This window comes from Grammomys surdaster, unplaced genomic scaffold (assembly GCF_004785775.1).
Source record: "Grammomys surdaster isolate TR1022 unplaced genomic scaffold, NIH_TR_1.0 206, whole genome shotgun sequence".
Classification (NCBI taxonomy): domain Eukaryota; kingdom Metazoa; phylum Chordata; class Mammalia; order Rodentia; family Muridae; genus Grammomys; species Grammomys surdaster.
The window spans coordinates 6533507-6555456 of NW_021604651.1; the positions used below are offsets into that span (position 1 = coordinate 6533507).

The following is a 21950-nucleotide window of genomic DNA, read 5'->3' on the forward strand; positions in this document are numbered from 1 at the left end:
TGTGGATAAAGGGGTTCACTAGAGGCCTTGCTCTGCCCAGAGATCGTTGACATGTTGTGGAACATAGTGCTGGGATAAAGGGGTTCATTAGAGGCCTTGCTCTGCTCAGAGATTGTTGACATGCCGTGGAACATAGTGCTCTGTAGCCAGATTGCTTGGCCAGAGTCCCAGCTCTGCTGCTAAGGTTCTGTGACCTTAACCTTCCGTCTCCCAGACTAACAGAAGCACCCCAGTAGGAGTAATATAAGTCAGAGGTGCAAGCATATTGCTTTCTAGGAATGTCCAACCTTTTGACTTCTCTGGGCTGCACTGGTTAAGAGAAAAAATCCTCTTGGGCCACACATGGGTGTCCAGCCTGTGGCCTGTGGGTTTAGAGAGAGAACATGTGTTGTTTATCTTTTCTGACACCGGGCACGAAGTTCATACAGGAGACCTTACAGTTCAGTTACATAACCACAAAAATCCAGATCACCTCCTCCCCACCACAAATCTCATAATGTTTTAAATGAGTTTACAGTTTTGTGTTGGGTAGCATTCATAGTTATGCTGAGCATCAGGTTGGACACACCTGCTTGAAACTAAACAAAAGGAAAGATTTAAGTTTCCTTTCCTTAGACCACTTGAAGTCCTGATCATTCAGCTTTTACCTCTGCAGTGTCTAGGATTACATAGACGTGTGTGTGTGTGTGTGTGTGTGTGTGTGTGTGTGTGTGCAGGCCATCTTCCACCACCCTATTGTAGGCAGACATGGGGAATGAATTACAAGCCACTTAGTGAAAAGAGAGACTGGTTATAATCAGGGTCATTCATGTGGACTGACAAGGGTTTTGGCTTACTTTTGGGGAGGGCATAGGAGCAGCTAACTATTCCACTTACCAAGAAGCTTACAGGAGGCATAGAGAAGGACATTGACTATTAACGAACCAGCTTCCTGGAGTCCTGGTCTCAGGCAAACTCTCTTCGAACTTTCTAGACAGAACTCCAGTGGGAATCCATGTATTCGGTGGAGGTCAATCGCCCAACTCAGCTATCCTTCCCAACTCTCCATGTTCACATCATAACCTTAGGACTTTGTTGTTGTTGGCTTTTTATTTTAGATGTTTCAATTTTATTTTGTGTGTATAAGTGTATTAGTTGCGTGTATGGTATGTGCACCAATTGAGTACAGTGCCTGAGAATGTCAGAGGAGGGTGTTGGATACCCAGAAACTGCAGTTATAGATGATTTGAAAACTACCTGTGGGTTCTGGGAATTAAATCCAGGTCCTCTACAAGAGCAGCAAGTGTTCTTAACCACTGAACCACCTCTCCAGCTGTGCCACTTTGAAGCTGCTGCAGGGGAGTAATTTACACTTTGGAAACTGGTAAAGCTTAAATCCCAGATTTGAATTAATTTCTTTTTACCATATATTTAGTGTGTGGGTGTATATGTGCAACCATGGTGTGTGTCTGGCAGTCAGAGGAGAATCTACTGGAACTGGTTCTCTCTACGGCGTGGGTTTGAGGGCTGGGCTCAGGTCATCAGGCTGTGCAGTGAGCACCTTCTCCACTCAGCCATCCCATCTCACAGGCCCCAGATGTGTGTTGAAGAGTGTACAGACTTGCACAAAACATGGAGCAGTATGCTGGCTTCAACGGCTTCTGTTTCCAACCCTGAAAAGCCCTCAGAGCTAAGGAACAGTGGGAATGAGCTATCTAAACAAACAGTTGTTTTATGTGAGGGTGCAGAGTCTGATCCACCTACTGAAGCTTACACAGCTGGTTACCCATGAGGAGAGAATCGGGGTTCCGGCTTCTCCCCAGGTGCAGTCTCCCTCCCGGTGGCTATGGAAGTGGTTGACCTTTGGTCAAGGGTTTGCCACCTGTGTGGTGGGGGCTTCCTGTTTACTTGTTTATTCAATCATTTCCTGGCTCGTCCTTCCTGCCATCAACGTGTGTGTGTGTGTGTGTGTCTGTGTGTCTGTGTGTCTGTGTGAATGCATGTTCCCAGCTTTCCCTCAGCAGAGTCTGCCTTTCTGCTAAATGGATTCTGAAGCCAGCTTACAGGTTTTATTTGGGGTGGGGGGGGTTGTTTTGTTCTATTTTTCTCATTTAAAATTGTATTGGTTGCATAAAAACTATGTTAACAAGAGAAAATAGAATTTTAAAAATACCTTAGCCACTCATCCTCCTAATGGATTGCCTCCTTGCTTCTTCATGTTCCTGTTCTGCATGTGGAAGTGAATATATTTTTTTACATAACTGTGTAGATGACCTTCTTATTTTTAATTTCACGTAACAAAATAAACATTTCTCCATGTTTCTATGGTGTTCATGTTCACATTGAAAGGCTGAATAGTATTCCACCCACAGGGTGTTTGATAATGTGTGTATCCTCGTCCTTGTCACAGGATTGTCAATAGAACCCTGACAGCTTACTTTTATAAACTCAACTTCACGGAGAACACTTCTGAGAGAATTACTCCCACTAGGACAGCTGGCTGATGTGAGCTTACTTGATTAACTGGCCTTGTTGTTTTGCTATGATGGCTGAGCATCTTATGGTTACCCACTTCTCCAGGTGTCAGCTGTACTTACCTCCAGCCCAGGAAACCCATGGAGAAACCAAGAGGTCTCATTAAAGGTGATGGTGAGGACTGGGCATATGCCATGCAAGCATGAGGACCTGCCACTGGGTTAGCACATTCGTAGAAAGCTGGGCAATGTAGCTCAGGCTTGGAATCCCACAGGGGAGAGGAAGACATGAAGGATATCTGAGGCTTGTTGACCAGTAAGTCTAGCTGACTCTGGAGGTCCAAGGTTTAGTGAGAGATCTGTGTTTCTAGTTTGTTTTCTGTTGTTGTGATAAACAGCATGATAAAAAGCAACTTGTGGAGGAAAGGGTTAATCTGACTTTATAATTCCAGGTCACAGTCCCTCACTGAGGGGAGCCAGGACAGGAACTCAATCAGAAACCCTGGAGGGATGCTTCACTGCTTTGCTCACTGACTTTCTGGCTTGCTCAGCTGGCTGTCTTACAGCCCAGTCCCACCTGTTGGGACATGCTGCAGCCCCATAGTGGGCTGGACTCTGTCACATCAATCATCCATCAAGACAATCTTTCGCAGACATGCCACAGGCCAGTCTGACGAAGGCAGATCTTCAGTTGATGTTCCCTCTTTGTGGGTGACTTTAGGTTGTGTCAAATTGACAAAAAAACTAACAAAAGCTAACAAGCACACCCTGCCCCAGAAAATAAGTGTACTACAGCATGATATAGGAGGATCCATGACCTCTGACTATCACAGCATGTACACACCAGTGCAATACATCTCCATACATATGTATGTGTGTCCATATATGCATACACAAACATGTACACACTGACATACATGCACAGTAAATAAAAGTAATGGTGGAGTAGGTAGGATGGAGAACACAGGGCTCAATATAAAATAAATATAAAATAACAAACTTAAAAAATCAATATAAATAAAGGTATGTTTGTGGAACTGTCATTTCCTCTTCATTTGATGTCCCTTTCTTATCCAAGCCCCATAACACCTCTATAAGGAAGGCGATCTCTAAACTCAAAGAGGTTAAGTGTCTTGACCAAGGTCACACAGGAAGTAGATGTTCTGTACATCAAATTTGGCCAGTCTGACTTCAATTCAAATAAGTGTGTGTGTGTGTGTGTGTTTTATTAGCCATTATTCTTTTGTGTATATGGTGTGTGTGTGTGCATAGATGCATGTGTGCATACCATGGTGTGTATGGTGTGTGTGTGTAGGTCAGAGACAATGTTTGGGGTGAGGCAGTCTAGTCTCTCTTTCCACTGTGAGTTCCTGCCCTTGAAGCAGGTTCTCAGGCTTGCATGACAAGTACTCTTGCCCACTGAGCTGGATTGCCAGCCCAGCTCTCCTGCATCCCCCTGCTCTGCTGCCACTTCCTGACCGATCTGCGCAGACAGCATTTCCTCCTCACAGCGCTGGGAGGGACGTACTGTTATTGTTATGGTCTTGGTCTTACATGGATTCTTACAGAGGTTTAGTAATGGGAAAGGGAGCTCAGAAGAAGGTTCAAAACCAAGAAACCCAGTTCCCTTGCGCACTCCAGTGGGAGCAGATGATAGCTCCTTCAGAGATCTGGAAGTGAAGTTGCCCTTGGACCAGACTCATACCTGGCCTGGCCAGGCCTGCAGGAAGCACTCTGAACATGAAGTCCGATACATGCGCTCTGGTTATAGGAAGTGTGAGCCCTGCATGGCACGTGTAGTGAGCTCATAGAGGACCAGGCCCCAGGAAGAGTATTGTCAAAAATGCAAATGCTGAGCTGCGTGTGTGTGTGTGTGTGTGTGTGTGTGTGTGTGTGTTGTGTTAAACATTTTGTGGATTCTGGGGATTGAACTCCAGTCATCAGGTTTGTGTGACAGCCACCACTTTCCCCACTGTGCCATCTCTTCTCCCACCCCTACTGGTACCCCACCCCTGCCCCAAGGTCTCACACATTCCAGGCTGGGCTCAAACTCACTGTATACCCAAGAAAAGTCTTGAATTTCTCATCCTCTGCCTCCAGTTCCCTGGTGCAGGGATCACAGAGGTGTACCACGTGCAGTTTAAACAGTGCTGGGCTAGAACCACGGCCTCCTGCAGACTTGGCAAACACTCTACCAACCAAGCTGCATCCCTAGCCTGAGAAGGCTTCTTATTGAGTCCTGTAATCTCCTTTTATAGACAACCTTTGGCTACTCTAGAGCTTTTTCTCCCTGTAGCCTACAGAAGGGAGATGTTCCTATGCCTCCCTCGTGTAGGAAGATCCCTCCTACACATGTTCCCAAGAGGCCTTTGACCTTGAGCATTTGGCCAATAGGGCTTTGCACTGCCTGCTCTGTGAACTACCGTATCATGCTAAGGTCTCCTCAGTGATGTAGTGAGGCATGCTAAGCTCCTTGACTCAGTCAGAGGAGGGTTCTAACCCTGAAAACCAGCTGAGTCCTGATTTCACCTCTGAAAATCCACCAAGCTTGGAGACGATCCTAGGGTCATTTTGGTCTAACATGTGCAAGAACTAAGGGTACCACCAGCTTTTAGTGATGGCCTCAGTTCAATCCCCAGAATACGCACACGCACACGCACACGCACACGCACACGCACACGCACACGCACACGCACACGGCTTTTTCTTCAAGGTCTGAGTTAACCAGGCAAAAAGGGAAGTGGAACTCAGAACAGTAGTGCCCAGGGACAGCTGGCTGTGGTGTGTGGGTGTGCCCTCCCAGAGCCGCAGCTGCCTTGCATTCCAAAGATGAATATTTGTATCATAAGGACAGCATACTTGTATCATAAGGACAGCATTGGGCATCAATTTGACTAAGTAGCGTATATGCTTTACAGCTGAAGTCACACAAGGATGGGCAGTGTCCGCTGAAGCATGAGGGATGTGCTCTTTGGAGTGGGGGCCTGGTAAGGAACTGGTCTGATCCATTCCTGACCCTCGCTAGGTCTTTCCTGTAGAAAGGCCTGGGCTGAGAGCATTGACTATGGTATGCTTTTAGACACAGAAAGCCCACCTCCCTCACATTCTCTCTCTCTCTCTCTCTCTCTCTCTTTCTAAAAATGGGTCACATGTAGCCTAAGCTGGTCTTAAACTCTCTATAGAGTTGAGGGTGATCTGAAATTCCAGATACTCCTGCCTCGACCCAACCTCCATAGTGCCAGGATTACAGGAGTGTACCACTACGCTAAATTAATGCAGCACCAGGGATTGACTCAGGACTTTGTGTGTGCTAAGTAAGCATGCTACCAACTGACCTACACCCACAGTTTCCTTGTAGTCTTCTGAGTCCTGGGGTCATAGGCATGAACCACTGCAGCTGGCTGAAGCTTGATATCCAATGCAGCCCCACCCCCATTTCTTCCTGAGCTTATGTCAGATCTCTGTTATAATCCACAGTTCCTTCTGAACACTGTCCATTCTTATCCACCCAGGTCTTCACTGTTCTACCTAGCACTTTCTGTGAGTTTTGTGAATTCTGTGTTTCTGAGGTAGCTTTGTGCTTTAGATGACTGACTTGGCTAAGTTCTTCTGTGCGAGGAAAAGCAGGCTTCTCTTTGGAGGGAAGATTCACACTTTCCCACTTTCTGGTTCCCATTTGGCTGTCCTTTGTGTGATGGAGTCTACAGACAGTCTGAAGTCTACTGAGCCGAGCCCCTTCTGTCAGCAGAGGGGCAGGCACTCTGTCCAAAGGAGGAAATCCAGCAGCCAGACTAGACTTTCAGTCTCCTTTCTAACAGGGAAGTCAGACACACCCGGCCAGCTTGCTGCCCTTCCACCCCCACTGAGTGAACCCAACTTACCTTCATTGGCTTAGCATGCAGACTCTTTGGCAGCATGCCCAGGGCAGCTGACTTGGGAGCTGTGAGACCTCCATTATCATAAAATGGCAGGCAGCTCCTTTTTGGTTAAAACCATGAACCTGGGCCAATGAGATGGCTCACTGAGTAAAAGGCACTTACTGCCAAGCTGGATGCCTCCAGTTTAATCTTGGAACTCACAGGTACAAGTTAAAAACTTCTGACTCTTGAAAGTTGTCCTCTAGCCGGGCAGTGGTAGAACACCTTTAGTTCCAGTATTTGAGGGGAAGGGGTAGGGGCAGGGGCAGGGGTAGGGGTGAGGGCAGAAGGATTTCTGTGAATTCAAGTCCAGTCTGGCCTACAGAATGAGTTACAGAACAGCTAGAAACACAGAGAAACCCTGTCTCAAAAAGAAGAAGGAGTAGGAGGAAGAAGAAGAAGAAAAGAAGGAAGGAAGGAAGGAATGGAAAGTTGTCCTTTGACCTCCACATGAATACTGTGGCATCCACTCAAGTGCATGGTGCACCTTGGGCAAGTTTAAAGGTAGCACTCTAAGTAAAGGAGAAAGATGTGTAAAGTCCCTGCTGCACTGCCTGGTGTAGCAGGTGCTTGGTCCATAGGACACAGAGATATTTCACAGAAAAAGGAACACAGATGGTTTCTAACATGTGCTTAGATCCAATCCTCAGTTCTCAGACAAAAACCACAAATTGAGGGTATGCTGCTACAATCTCTCTGTCAGACGGGTAAACATTTATACTTGGCCATACACCTTCCTGACAGGCTAGCAGAGAGAGAACCTATGCCACTCCGAAGGAGAGGGATGGCAAGTCACAAAAGCGACAAATGCCAAAGTCTTATGCAGGGTACACAAATGCTCTACCATTGATCTATATCTCCAACTCTTAAACACACTGAAAAACAAAAACAAAACCCACGTATTTACTTGGCGAGTGCTCTAGCACTCTTGTCTGAAGACAATTTGCAGAGTTGGTTCTCTCTTTTCACCATGTAAGCCCTGGGGATTGAACTCAGGTCCTCAGGCTTGGCAGCAAGCACCTTCACTTGCTGAGCCATCTTAGAGATCCCAAAATATATTTACTTTCCACCCAGTATTTACTAAGTGGGAACTTACCACGTGGATCTGTCTGTACATTTATAAAATGAAATGAATACAGAATCATTTTCTGTCATATCACCTGTAATTACAAAATACTGACAATATCCCCAATGTCCATGTAAAATCCAGAGACAAATCTCTTGGTACCAGTCTGGAAAGATCTGTAGAATGTATTGCTAAGTGATAAATGTTACTATCAAATGTCAGATAGCCAGTGATGCCCTTCATGGGGTGGCGGGGCCAGTAAAAGCATTTAGATTCACTTTGATCTGTGTAAAGAGATGCTGAAAAGATACGGAAATCTGGAGTGGGTGAAGAGATAGCTGTGCAGCAGGAGGGAAGATGAGACCAAAACTGTGTTCTGTGTTGTACACTTTAAGGTCATAAGCCATGGGAATATTTACCTCTTATTTTGGTTAGTTGGATTTTTGTTTGTTTTTGAAACAGTCTGGTGTATCTCAGGCTGGCATCAACTGGTCATTTTCCTGCCTCAGCCTCCCAAGTGGTGAAATTACAGGCATAAGATATCATGCCTGCTGAAATCTTCATCTCTTTAAAAATCTAATCTTCAGAAACTTAAGTAAAAGTTGCTGGCTTGTTGCTTCTTGCTTCATCTTTCCACCATGGCCGTTCAAATACTGCTAAGCTGCTCATGAAGCTCCCTCCTTCACCCCAGAGGACACTGGGAGCTGACCCCTCCCTACCTGACTGTGAGGCCCAAGAGTCTTCCTAGAGTCTCATCCAGATAGATATCTGGATATCATGTCTGATACTAGACACTCAGACACTGTGATATAACACACACTGTGGCTGCTGAATTGGTATTTAGGAGGCTGCCCTCTCTGAGACAGGCCTGAGAGAACAGGGTGATCCAAGCAGATAAAGATGGCCACACAGGGAACTTACCATGTGAGTAACATCCCCCCTGTCAGAGCTGGTCCTGGAAGATGACCAAAGTGCCAAGAGCCAAGGAGCAGGGCATACTAGTGGCAAGCAGAATGGTAAGGGCTGGGCTGGGGTCTGAGGTGCCTGTGCTGTTGTATAGCTTTTTGGAAGGCATGCAGGAAGACTGAGCTGAACACACCCTCGTTCTGGCCTGGACCTTTCCTACTTTGTTGAGAGGCTGGTGCTCATGGAGTCCTGGCAACAAGCGTATCTTAGACATGTCAAATGTTGATTAATGTTTCAAAGTACTTACACCATCTCTAGGAATTTGTAGTTCAAACTGGGCAGCCGAGATATGCCAAGATCTTTAGAAGAAATAGAAGACAGGTAGAAATGAGAGTCTTTAAAGCAGGCAGCTGCTAGCCATATACCCCAGCTATGATCAGCAGTGATGAGGGGTTCTATGATAGCGGCAATGAACAATGGAGTCAGTGAAGATGGGAGAATGCCTGAAGTCTTTCCAGAAAGTAAAGGTGGCCTACAGAGAGGTCAGCTAAGCAGGAAGGTGCCAGACGTCAGAACAGAAATAGGTTAGCAGGGGTCTGAGGTTGGAGCCAGAAGGGCTTATCATGAGCCAGTAACCAAGCCAGTGCAAGGCTGGGGAGAGCCTGGGGCCTGGCCCACACTAAGACACAAAGATCCTGTATGCCTGGATTTGAAAACACACCAGGGAACATATTCTAGAACACAATATCTTCCCTGAAGGTAGTATGTCCTCAGGGGAACTTAACGTGGACCAACCTCTTGGTCTGAAGCAATCCTAGACCTTTGTCTCTGCAGGGAGAAGGCACAGCTCAGGCTATTTAGAGGAGGCAAATGTGGTAGGATGTGTGGGCTTAGGTAAGTCCCTAGGAGTGAGGAGTGTCAACCCTGAATATAGACCACAGACATTCAATTGGTAGAGCACTAGAGGACCCAGAGAGAGCAGTATAGTCAGTCTTAAAGGAATTAACAGTGTCGGGTATCAGAGATGGATGGAGGAGACAGAGCCGTGCTAGGAGCCTACTGCAAGAAGTATGAGAGCTTCTAATCACTATCCCACTTCCCTCTCTCCAACACGGATAGAAAGAAAGAACGGAGAGAGCCCAATCCTCCTCCTAATGACCCCAGTGATTGTGTCCTGTGTCTGGGCTTCCTAGGCAACATGCTACATGGGGTAAGGTCTGAACTTGCAGCCCCTGCCCCCACTTAGCAGCTTGTGCTGACTTTTGCTCTCAGAGTCCTCTCCAGGTGCCCATCACCCCTACTGAGTCATCACCCACTCCTTCCTTTTCTTTCTTCCCCTCCCTAATCAGTCAATGGCAACTCACTGTGGCAAGGACAACTCACAGTGTCCTCTGTTCTCACAAGCCCTGTTCCCCAATGCCAGGTTGTCCCACTGTCTGAGCTTCCTGCCCACAGGCCTTTGACTAGCTCTGAAGCTCTCTCTCACTTTCTCGTACCTCAGCCATCAATCTCGAGAGGCCATGGGCAGCTCATTTGGCAGCTGATGGTGGTGGAGTCCTCTGCACTTCAGGTGCCTTACATAGATCTCCAAGCTAGACACTGTCCTTTGTAAGGTTGTTGGCTCCATGACCAGGATCTGAGCTGTACATATGTTTTAAATTCATGGATCCTGACACCAAGTCTGAACATTCGTGGACTAAATTAACATGATAATTCTATTATCTAATCCTTGATAATTGTAGGGAAACATTTGTCACAATAAGCCAATACCTGGAGGAAGGGGAGTCCAGAGGCAGGGACTTATCTGCTTCCTTTCTAACACCCAATTCCTTTCCTGGAGTTAGGAGCTGTTGGCCTGTTATTGTAGCCATCTCTTCTAAGAATAGGCTGAGGGAAGGCACTGAAGCACGAAGAAAGTTGTGGACATTCTCTGGACTCATGGGTAGTTCTGTTTGCTCGAGTCTCAAAGTACCCCCTATTTTTGTGTCATCCTCTTCCTTCTTTCTCTGGTCTTCCTTTATTTTAAGCTACTTAATTAATTACCTAATTAAGTAATTTTTGAGACAGTGTCTCTCTTTGGGGTCCTGGCTGTCCTGGAGTTCACTATACAAACCAGGCTGTCCTCAAACTCACTGAGATCTGCCTGCTTCTGCTTCCTGAGTGCTGGCACTAAAGGCACACACCGATACACCTAGCTTTATTTTACACATTTCAATTACATTGAAAAAATTGTCTTTATGAAGTCTTTTCTGATTCCAAACTGTCTCTGGAGCTATCAATAGGGGTTGTGTGGAATAAGGAACTTTGTGGATGTGTGACTTTGGGGGTATGTCAAGTGACTTTAATGTGGATGCCTGCTAGCCAGAGAGAAGTTTTAAGAAGGTGCTTTAGGGGTAATCTTTTGTGGGGACCAATGCCAGGCAGGGACTCTCAGACACAACGTCTTCAGTGTAAACTGCTCCAGTTTCTGTACACCTTTACTTGGCTGGATATTTCTGGTCTTGGGAGAAGATTCTGTCTATGAGCCCCTGTCCCGCAGAGCTTCTTGAAAACCTTGGTGTCCATGTGTCGGTCCAGGATGAAGGGGACACATGGCCTGTTGTTCTGGACCCAGTCAGTCCCCTTCCAATGCTGATGTGCTCTCTTTCTCTAGATGTGATGGCTCAGTATTTCTGTGCAAATACATGTCAGCTACCTCATGAGGGTCTTTTGGTTAAAATTCGTGGAATAAATAGGAAGAGAGCACTTGGAAGCCGTGCTTTAGATGGCCAGGATATAATTGGTTAAATAGTCAAATACAGTGGTTTGCAATGACAGGGTTTGGTGCCCATGCCGGAGAGCCTGTGCAAGTAGTCTAGGGCCTGCTGTGGGAATGAGGAGGGGACACAGGAATAAGAGGGCAGGCTCCCAACTGCACATGTCATCAACCCAAGCAAGTGTCACTGATTTTGGACTCTAGTATTTTCTTCAGGCAAGGCTTCCATGGCTGATATAGGTTCAAAACCACAGATCTACACCAGATACTCCCTTAAATAAATACAATAAGCCAGTGCAGGCGGGGCAGTACTGACCCGGTGCCTGATCCCAAGCCTGAACTGAATCTGACCCCTGGGATATCCATGGTGGAAGGAGAGAACAAACTCCTACAAGTTGTACCCTGATCCCCTACAAAAGCACTGTGTGCTACAGGAATGATCCATCCCCCACTCCCCCACCTCCCTCCCCCCAACAAGAAAAAGAAAGGTGAAACAAACAGAACCCACAGCCTGCTCTGAACAGGGATGGGGAAAGGTGAAGCACACGTCCATCAACTGTGTTAGGGGATACTGGATCTAGAATCCGTACTCTTGTATCTGCTTGTTTGTTTCAGAATCAACCAGTTTCCAAAAAGAAGAATAAAAGATATCAAGGGACAAGTGACGGTGAAGACAGCATGAAGTCTATCTGCTCTGTGTCGCCGAGGTGAGAGACTGGGGTGGGGTGGGGGTGGGGTGGGGGTGGGGGTGGGCGGGGGGACTTCAAATGTAAAGAAATGCATGCTGGGAGCAAGGGCTGCCGTGCCAAGAATAACTCAGAAGGAGACAGTGCAATCCCCCAGTCTCCAGGAAAATGAAGTGTGTAATCAACACCACTGTACTCTGTAAATATTCTATCCACTGATAAAAAGCTCTGCAAATAGAAGTGGCACCTGAGCACAGCTCCCAAAGCCAGAGAAAGTAGAGGAGAGAGGGCTAGTGGCTGACAGGCCTTTCTCCGTGCCCGGGGTAACGGAGGAGCCTCTGTTGAGATGTCCTGTGCCTCATACAGACACTACGACCGGTGTCTGGTAGCGTCTGTGGTTCCTTTAAGTACAGTGCTATTTGTACTCATTGTGCACTTCCTGTCTGGCCCGCCCTGGTCGTTAGTCTCTTACAAAAATGCTCTGACTTAGCCAGAATCACCTGTAGGACTGGAATCCACACCCAGAATCAACTTTCATTTTTAAGGGGATAGAGGTTATTTATAGAAGTATACAGGGAGGCATGACCATCCTAAATGTATAGCTCTGTGGATTTCTACCCGTTTACAAGCCTCCCTCAGGGTCACGACAGAGGCTTCCATGCCCAGAAGGTGCCCTCGGTCGTCTCTAGCAATACCACGCCCCATACTCACCACTTCCTTCTATCACTGGGAATACATTTCTCCTGTTCTTCAACTTTGTGTCAATAGATTCACACAGTAGGTCCTCTTTTGTGTGTTTTACCCAAACACCTTGTGATGTTCATTTAAGTTGTTGTATGTAACAGCCTGAATCTCACCACACTGGTGACCCCCATGGGGTCCTATGCTGCCTTCCAGCACCGACGCCCTCAAAGTGGGGAGGGCGGGGGCAGTGGGCTGAGCAGTCAGTCTTAGGCAGAGCACAAACAGCAGGCTGAGTTCAGAGGTGGTCTGAGAAGAGAGGGATTTTTAGATCATGTCCTGAGCTCTACGGTTCTTCCTCTCCTGCTACGGAGTTCCCTGGGCCCAGACTGATTGCAAAAAGACAAGTTCCTCTTCTGCTTTTGTTTCTCTTTGCACAGAGCCAACTTCTTCACTATGCTTTCTCAGATTTTCAGACAGCACTCTCTGGAATCAACCTTTCCTGTGCCTGGAAGTGAGGTTCCTTTAATGACACACTTCCTGTCTGCCCTGTCCAGGTCATGAACCTCTCACCAAATGCTCCAACTGAACTAGAATCATCTCCAGGGCTGTAGCTCACACGCAGAACAGTTTCACCCAGGTGGGGGTGTTTGTTTCTTCCTTACTAGCCCGGAGGTGTTTGGTTTCATAGCATTATCTAAGGACTTAAAAATTACTATTATTATTTTGGTGGCAGGGTTTTAAGTATCTCAGGCTGGCTTCGAACTTGTGCAGCCAAAGGTGACCATCAACTTCTAATTCCCCTGCATCTATCTACTATTTGAGAGTGTTGGATTCCAGGTTGCAAGAACACACATTATTTGTTATGCAGTGCTGGAGCTAGAACCTGGGGCTTTGTCCACGCTAGGCAAGCACTCTACCCGCTGAGCCACATCCCCAGCTGTATCTGGAAGTACTTTTTAGTTCTTAAAAACTGAGGGGCAAATGGAGTGCTAATGGCTTCTAGTGGGCAAAGATCTGGGGTCATACTAAGAACAGGCCTCCCCCTCCACTAAGGAATTATGCAGCCTTGCATCTCAGTCACATTGCTGTTGCGAAACCCTGAGCATGAGTCAATATCAGGCAGTTGGTGTCTGTTTCTTTATCTGATACCAAAAGAGAAGAGGCAGGCACGATGAAAGTACTCTCATCCCGGAGTTAGAAGACCTGGGTTCAGGACTTGCTTGCCACTAGCTAGTCATCTGACCTTGTTCGAGTTTATCCTGTCTCTGCAGGACCATTTCCTCCTCTTCTGTTGCTGGAAGCTGCGGTGCTTGCCCTAAGCCTGTAGGTTTCCTGTCTGGATCTCTTAGGGATGCTTCTACATCCTTAGAAAAAAGCAGTGCCCGGGTGTGCGGTGTGTAACGGTAGTGGGGGGATCCTTTCAGTAGTATTTCCATTCCCCTGTGTGCTACTTTCAGGGCTATAGCCTCACTCTTCCATCTGTGTGGGAAAGGAACTCACCCACAAGTGGTGTTTCCTGAACTGTAGGCAGGGTTTCAAACACCCACAATCCCCATAGGCTGCAGTTTTTGACACTAGAACTTTTAGCCTAAAAATTAAATTCTTGTGAGACCTGTAAAAGGGTTTGCAAAACAAAACAAAACAAAACAAAACAAAACACCCATATTTCTTTTGCACCCAGTTACTTAAGAGGTCTAGGGCTTTAGACCCTTCGGGTTGAGGATACGAGGGTCTGGGATAAGACTAGAACAACAGAACATTGGTGAGCTCTGCATGCGGTGCTCTGCAGTGCAGAGAGAGGACAGATCTCTGTAAGAACTGAGAGCCCTGCTGTGCTCAGCAGACAGAAAAGAAAGGGAAGAGAATTGGAGAGATGCTCAGTGGTTAAGAGCACTGGCTGTTTTTGTAGAGGACCAGGGTTTGGTTTCCAGTACCCACTTGGAAGTTCACACTACTTTAAACTGCAGTTTAAGGTGTCAGATGCCCTCTTCTGGCTTCCATGGGCCCCGCATGCACAGGGTGAACACACACACACACACACACACACACACACACACGTAAGCAAACACTCATATACATAACATAAAATAATTGAAGCAGTTTACTTAGTGAGTAATAAGAATGAGATAGGGCAGAAGGGAGGTGGCTGTGGGCAAAGTACTCGATTGCTACACAGTCATTAGCACCTGAACTGGAGTCCCCACTACCTGAGCATCATGGAACATATCTGTAATCCCAGCACTTGGAGACCAGAGACAAACTCCAGAAGCTTCCTGGGTAGCCAGTCTAGAAGCATCAATGAACTCCAGGTTCAGTGAGAGACGTTGTTTCAAAAATTAAAGTGGAGAGTAGAGGAAGACTCCTGATATTTACTCTGGCCTCCACACACATGTAAACATACATGTGTGGGCACACCATGCAGTTGTTGAAGGGAGAATTAGTGATGGATAGTGTTGGGCTCTCATAGTTGGCTGTCATAATGCATTCATTATTGAATGGCGTAAGTATTGCTGTTGGGAATCTGGGTGCAAACTCGCCTTAGGTGGAAGGCTATTCCAGACCCATGGAACAACACTTGGTTTTAGGGGTGGCAATAATCTTTTTCTGTCAGCTGCCCCCAATTCTACAATTCAAAACTGTCTCGTAAATGGAGGGATGGCATCCATATTTATTTTCTCACATATATAACATTACGATGTCTCAATTAAAATGTATCTGTGGATTCTTTTCTGGGTTATCTGTATGTTACGTGGCTGTGTGTGTGTGTGTGTGTGTGTGACTTGTCAGGCACTTTGCTTATGCTGTAACTTGGTTTACTTATTTTTTGTTATTTCCCATGCTTGGGAATCACTAAGGATCTTGGACTTCAGTATCCTTTTTTATTATAATTATAATAATAATTATTATTATACTTAGACATTTCAGTCACCTTTTCTTCAGTCATATTTCAGTTCCTACCCTTTCTTTTCTAGTTAATACACACAAGACTTCTTAAAATTGCTCTCAGCACTGTTGGTTTATTCCCAGGCCTTTGGCTCTGTATTTCACTGGATATTTTCTGCTGTGACTGCAGCAGACCCACCAATCTTCTCTTCTCCCATGTCCCATCTGTTGTTAACCTCCCCAATGTCTTGTTTTCTAGGCGCACTACTACTTAGGTGTTTTAAATGGCTCCTACATTTTTGCTTACCATCCACACTCCTTCGCCCAGGTTCTCATTCTCAAACACATGGAGCACAGTTCTTGAAACTCTTGGCTCGAGTCTGCTGTTCAGTTGGTAGAGAACTTGCCTAACGTCAGGGAGGTCCTAAACTCCACCCCAGCACTATATAAAAGTAGGTCTGGTGGCACATGACTCAAACTCCAGCACTTGGGGGTAGAGTCAGGGGGATCAGAAGTTCAAGGTCATTCTTGTCTCCATAAGAAGTTTGAGGTTAGCCAGTGCTACCTACATAAGTCCCTATCTCAAACACCACCACACAGAACCTCTTCACACTCTCGCTCACTAACTCTGCCGCCATTAGTATCATTTCTAGCTTTGTTCAAGTTGACTGACTTTTCTTTTAATTGTGGAGTTTTGACTTCTTTTTAATGTAATTTCTGATTAGACACCCTATTCTGAAATTTATCTTCTTGGTATTGGACATTGTTAAATGCTTTGAATACTACTTCTGGCTACAGTTACTTTACTTGGAAATGGTTTGAGCCTTTTGAAGCTTTCAAATTTCATTATGTGGGACCAGAATGGCTTTAGCTTGGGACTCATTATCCCCGACCCTAAGGTGATGAACCTTGTGAATAGTCAGATCTGTGTATTCTCTATGCACTGCCTCCTCAGCATTGTCTACTGAGCTGAAGACTCCAGGCCATGCTGCATCTCTCTGGAACGACTCCTCTATCAACTCTGCCTTCCTCCTGTCTGAACTCTAAGCTCTGCCTCTCTCTCCAAAGGCTGGTGGGCTGAACACCCTTCAGGCAGCAAATTGAAAAAGAATCAGAATGTTTTGTCTTTATTTCTCATCTCTCAAAGTTGCTGTCCTGTGCTGCTTGTCACCCGGGGCTTGAAAACATTCCCCAGGAAATAATAAAAGCTGGAAGACACCCCAGGAATATCTTTAAAATTAAAACAGAGATGCACAGCAGACTCCACTACTTTGGAGTCCACTGGAAGTTGGTAGGTGCTGAGATGCGCTTCTTCTTAAAGCCTAGCTTGGTGCCAGCAAGGCAGGAAACACATGGACAGGTGACAAAGAAGATAGATGCGCCACAGTTGCATGTGGGAAAGCACTGGGAAGGAGAGGGCAGAGATACTGGAGAGCAATGCCAGCTCCATCTACGGAGAGAGGCCCACAGCACCTGACATACTTCATTCCCCCCTGGGGCCACCTCCTCTTGCTATCTCTCTGTAGCTTAGTGATTGATACCGGAAGCCTCAAGCTTCAGACATCCTAGACCCCATGCCAAATTTTGATTCACTTTTCAAAGCACATTGATTTTTGCCTTTAAAATGTCTCCCAGTTTGATTCTGTCTCTCCATTCTAATTCAGACTTCAGAATCTCTCATGAACCCACCATTTGACACTCAGAAAGGTCAAATTCTGGCTCTGAATTTCTCTCTATGGACTGTATTTATACAGTATGTGTAGATCACGTTCACTTCACACTGATGAAGTTTTATTCTGATGAAGCTCTACCCAGAGAGGCACATGTTAAAGGTATGAGTGCGTCCTGACACCATAGCTAGTGTTCAGTATTTGCTGAGTGAATGAGAGAATTTAAAGAGAGGGGGTTAGAGAGACGGCTCCACAGTTAAGAGTACCTGTTATGCTTTCAGAGGACCTAGGTTTGAATCCCAGCACCCATATAGTGGCTCACGACCATCCATAACTCTAGTTCCAGGGAATCCAATACCTTCACCCGCCCTCCAAAGGCACATTCACACATTAAATTAAATTAATAAAACTTTAGTATAGGAAAGCAGGAAGCCCACGTGAATCCCATCTTTCAATAGTTAGGTCCCACAAAACAGATACATCTCAGCCCCAAGTGTTATTTGCTTCCTGTTTTAATTTGCATTTTGTTACAGAGACATTAGAAATGAACACACGGTGGGTGTTCCCCCATTAACTTCTTATATTTACTGAGCCAGATGGTTGCCCTTCCTAGACCTCTGTCTTACCCTCTTATACTCGAAGTGAGGGCAATTGGAGCCGAATGTAAAGCTGCTGAACCAACAGAAAACTCCATTTCTGGTGCTGGGATGAAGCAGAGTTGGTAAAGCATGGCCGCACATACACGGAGCCCTGGGCTCCAGTGCCAGCACCACATAAACCTGGGCACGGTGCCTCACACTTGTAACTAAAGCACCCAGGAAGCAGGCAGATCAGAAGTGCAAGGTTGTTCTTGGCAACGTAAGAGTTTAAGGCCATCTTTTGCCACAGAAAAGCTGGTCTCAGAGAAACCAAAACCAAAAACCAACCAACCCACAAATGAACATTAACCAACTAACTGAGCAAAGTCAGGGGAACATCTCGCGGCGTCAACACGATCCCTACTACTAATATTTTCAGTGTTGTGAAGCTCCTTATATTTGTTTTAGTTTTGTTTTTTTCTTTTTCTTTTTAAATTGGATATTTTATTTATTTACATTTCAAATTTACATTTCCCCGTTTCCCCTCTGCAAACCCCCATCCCATCCCCCTTACCCTGCTTCTATGCGGGTGCTCACCCACCTGCTAACCCACTCCCACCTCACTGCCCTGGCATTCCTCTACATTGAGACAGGGTCTTACTATGTAGCTCTGGCTGTCCTAGAACTTGATATGTAGGACCAGACTGATCTCAAACTCACAGAGATCCACCTACTTCTGCCTCTGAGGTGCTGGGACTAAAGGCGTTCTCTATCACCCAGCCTCTTACTTGTTTTATTTGAAATTTGTATTATTTACAATACATCGAAATGGAGGCCATCCAGCTTTAACAGGTCCAAAGCAGAGGCCCAAAAGGCTAAGCTGCTTGTTCAACCACAAACAGGTGCCAAGCTCTTCCTGTTCCGCTGGTAGCCGGGCCACTCGGACAGGCATATGTGTTAAGTCCCTCTGTTACTCTTCTCTCCTTTGCCTCTTTCTCATAACAACATCTGAGACTCACTTCACCCTCTCCCAGTCTGTCACCAGCTTGCCACAGACTTGATTGAAACACTACTAATTTAGCACGATGACTTTCTGGCAGGGTGAGGTTGGCAAAGCCAGAGGAGATGTTTGTTTACCCAAGAGAAAATGACATGGAGGTTTGGAAACAGAGAGTCCACCCGCCACACCCGCGAACCACGCAGCTTTGCCTAGGTAGGGAGGATTCCTGGAGGATTCCAGTGCAGACAGCTACTTGTGGGTGGAGCCGAGGATGAGGCTCCGGCTGCCTTGGGGGTCTTTCTGGGTTCTCAACTCCGGGAGAGTGAATTAAGGGGGTTTCTTTTGGGGGCTGCGTTACTGAAGAATCTTATCCTTTTCTTATTTTCAAACAAGGCTCACGCTAACTGCAGTTGGTTTTTGAGTCCTCGTTTCTCTTTTCCATTTATCGACTTCCTTTTCCTTCTCTTTCCTCACCTCTGCTTTTCAGCACTTCCCTCCATTGTTCGAGGACTATTTGTTTTTTCAGGGGGTTAGCTGTCTAATAGGAGTCAGGGCCAAAGAGGCCAGCTCTGAATGAGCCCTGCCTCCTGGGGATCTACTTTGAAGGTTCTTGAGACTATTTGTATTAATAACATTTGTTCTAGTATTGTTCCTTGTTTCTGATCATCAAAGAGCTCAGAAAGGTTGGAGCCCGCGCAGTCTCTACCAGCTTGTTCTTGGGAGCAAGTGTCTAGAACAGGGTTGATCTAAAATTGTTTCTCAGTGAAGTGGGCGGGCTACAGATTCACATCAAGGGAGTGTCAACTTTCAAAACAGCTTCTTGGCAGAGAGGGGTGTGGGATTTCAGAGGACCTGGAATCTGTTCAGTGCCAGTTAAACGAACTCCTTGATTCCAGAATGTGGTGTGTGGAACCTGGGTCTTTGCCCAATGAACAATTGCGCTCCTCCGTAGCAGGGTGCCTCAGAAAGTGGAACAGCCCTTGGGATGGGAGTTTTACTTTTGCCATGATGCTTTGCGGTTCACTTTCTTCATATTTTCCCTACTAATTTATTTAATTTTTGGTGATTTGCTTACTGTAAAGGAGCTGAAAGGTGGAGTATTGTTCCACGGTCTGGGGGATGTTTGTAAAATGACCCTCACTGTGGCAGGTCATGTTGGTAAGACTGTCTAGCTTCCTTACATTGTCAATAAGGACAGGGACCAGGATTTCGTCTTCCTTTCCCCTTGCTTGTGGCCTCCAGTGTATGCTCAGAGCCAGAGAGTAGGATGCTCATCCTGCAGCAGGGTCTCCAACACCATAAAGAGGCCACTTTAAGATGGGTGCCACATGTCTGGGACTCCATCTGTCGCCTTAAAAGACAGGGACCTAGAGATGTCATTTCCTGGGCTTTGAACCCTGTGTTTTCCAAACATGCACACCCAGTCTGCCTTGGCCATTCCTTCCTAACATAGCTTGTTTTTAACTCGTATCCTGGCTTCTGACTCTTTTAGAAAGCAAATAAAATAAGGCAAAACTTGAAACTAAAAAACATTTTGTTTTAAACCTTAATTTCAAAAGGACTAAAGATTTATTGTAGAAAACTTTAAAAATGGGGAAGAAAATCAATTCAATCTCACAGTCCAAGAGACATCACTATTAATGATTCCTTCCTAGTTTAAAAAGGTACAGGGTGTGGGCACATCTGTGATCCCAGGACTCAGTGTTTACTGCTTTTGTGGAGGACCTAGATTGGGTTCCCAGCTGCCACATCAAGTGGCTTACAACTGCCTATGACTCCAGTTTTAGAAGATCTGATGCCTTCTGGCCGTCTCAGTCACCTGGACACACATGAATATAAATGCATGCTACACACACACACACACACACACACACACACACACACACACACACACCAGTTAAAAACTAAAAGGTGTCTGCATGTGCTAGATGACCTTAAGTGTATATGTATTTAGATTAGAATTCTGATTTTGAAACGGGTACTGGCTTGGACACTTCCTCTTGACCTTCATCCTTTCTGATGGCATCAGGGACTGTCCATGTAACTATTGCAGTAACTTAAGCTACAAGCATTGGGACCAAATGTAAACAACCTCTGATGCAATCCCCTTCCTCTCTTGCTTTGTCTTGCTATGCAGCCTGTACTGGACCCAAACTCATGGTCCACCTGCCTCAGCTACCTGGATGCCCAAATTACAGTGTGCATTGGATCATAAACCTTTCTCTACGCTCCAGAATACTGTATCTGGAGGCCTTCCTGGAAGTGGGAGTTTTTGATGATCTGGACTTGTGAATTACTCTCAGTACATGATGCCGCTGTCTGTTGCTTCCAATCTATCCTTAAATGAAGAAATGATGACCTTGTCCTTCTGGATACAAGGGTCCTACCAGCTAGACCACTATCTCTCATATTTGAACCTGCCTGTGACCTAACTCCTGGGGCTATGATGTTTATCATTCACTACTGAGTAGCATCCGCCCTGATGCCTGAAGAATGACCATGCTAGACCCTTCCCCTCAATGAATCATTGCTCCCATTGCTTTGGATCAGGGCCTGGCCTAGCAAAGCTGCAGTTATGTAATCTCCTTTCCCCAGTGGGGGAAGGGAAAACAGGGATAGAGGAGAGGATTGAAGGATGCCTCATAATTATGCAAGCTCACAGATGACCACTTAATTTCCATTTTATACCATTTCCTGTAAGGCAGAGGAGACTGTGGAGTCTGGAGCTCTGGGTTCTAGTGTTGACTCTCTGTCACCGGCTCAGTGACCTTGGGGAGTCTCTGAAGCTATCTGTGCCCCAGAAGAATTCAGTGATAATGCCTCCTAGGTGTAGCTGTTGAGAAGAAGAAATGAGGTGTGGCCTGCCAGAGCTGGTACACTAAAGTGCAGCTCATGTGTTGCTTAGCAACGGGGATATGAACCGAGCAAATGCATCGTTAGGTGATTCTTCAGTGTGGATAGGGCTCCTGTTCACATAGATTGTAGTAGTGCCTACTAAAATACCTAAGATACGTGGTGAGCTTGTGTGTGCATATGTGTGTGTGTATGTGTGTGTGTTCCCAAAGCCATGATGCACAAAACAAGCTAAAATTGAATCCCACCAAGCAAAGTGATGCAATCAAGAGGCTCGGTGAACAGGAAGTGTGAGAGGTTCTGCCTGCCCGACATGGCTTTGTTTTTCAGCACTTTTTTCACAAATGGAAGTATACTAGGAACAATAAAAATATGGCTCAGCAAACAGAGCAGTCATGAAGTCATGTAGCATCATTATTGAGTGTGTGGGTCTAGGTTCTCTATGACTGCCAGTGCAGCAGGTCTGGTTACTCCAGCAGCACCACAGACGGGTGAGTAG

General features: G+C 46.0%; 1 protein-coding gene across 5 annotated transcripts in view; it reads right to left on the reverse strand.

The window, feature by feature from the left end:
- Positions 1 to 21950, reverse strand: part of Lipc (lipase C, hepatic type) — a 135999-nt gene that overhangs the window by 24714 nt on the left and 89335 nt on the right. For 3 of the 5 annotated variants that reach the window (XM_028771394.1, XM_028771396.1, XM_028771395.1), the window contains one exon: positions 288 to 362. The exons of the other annotated variants lie outside the window; for them this stretch is intronic. In XM_028771394.1, the coding sequence (XP_028627227.1) occupies positions 288 to 362 (75 nt within the window). The remainder of the gene's footprint in view (positions 1 to 287; positions 363 to 21950) is intronic. 5 annotated transcript variants of the gene reach the window in all.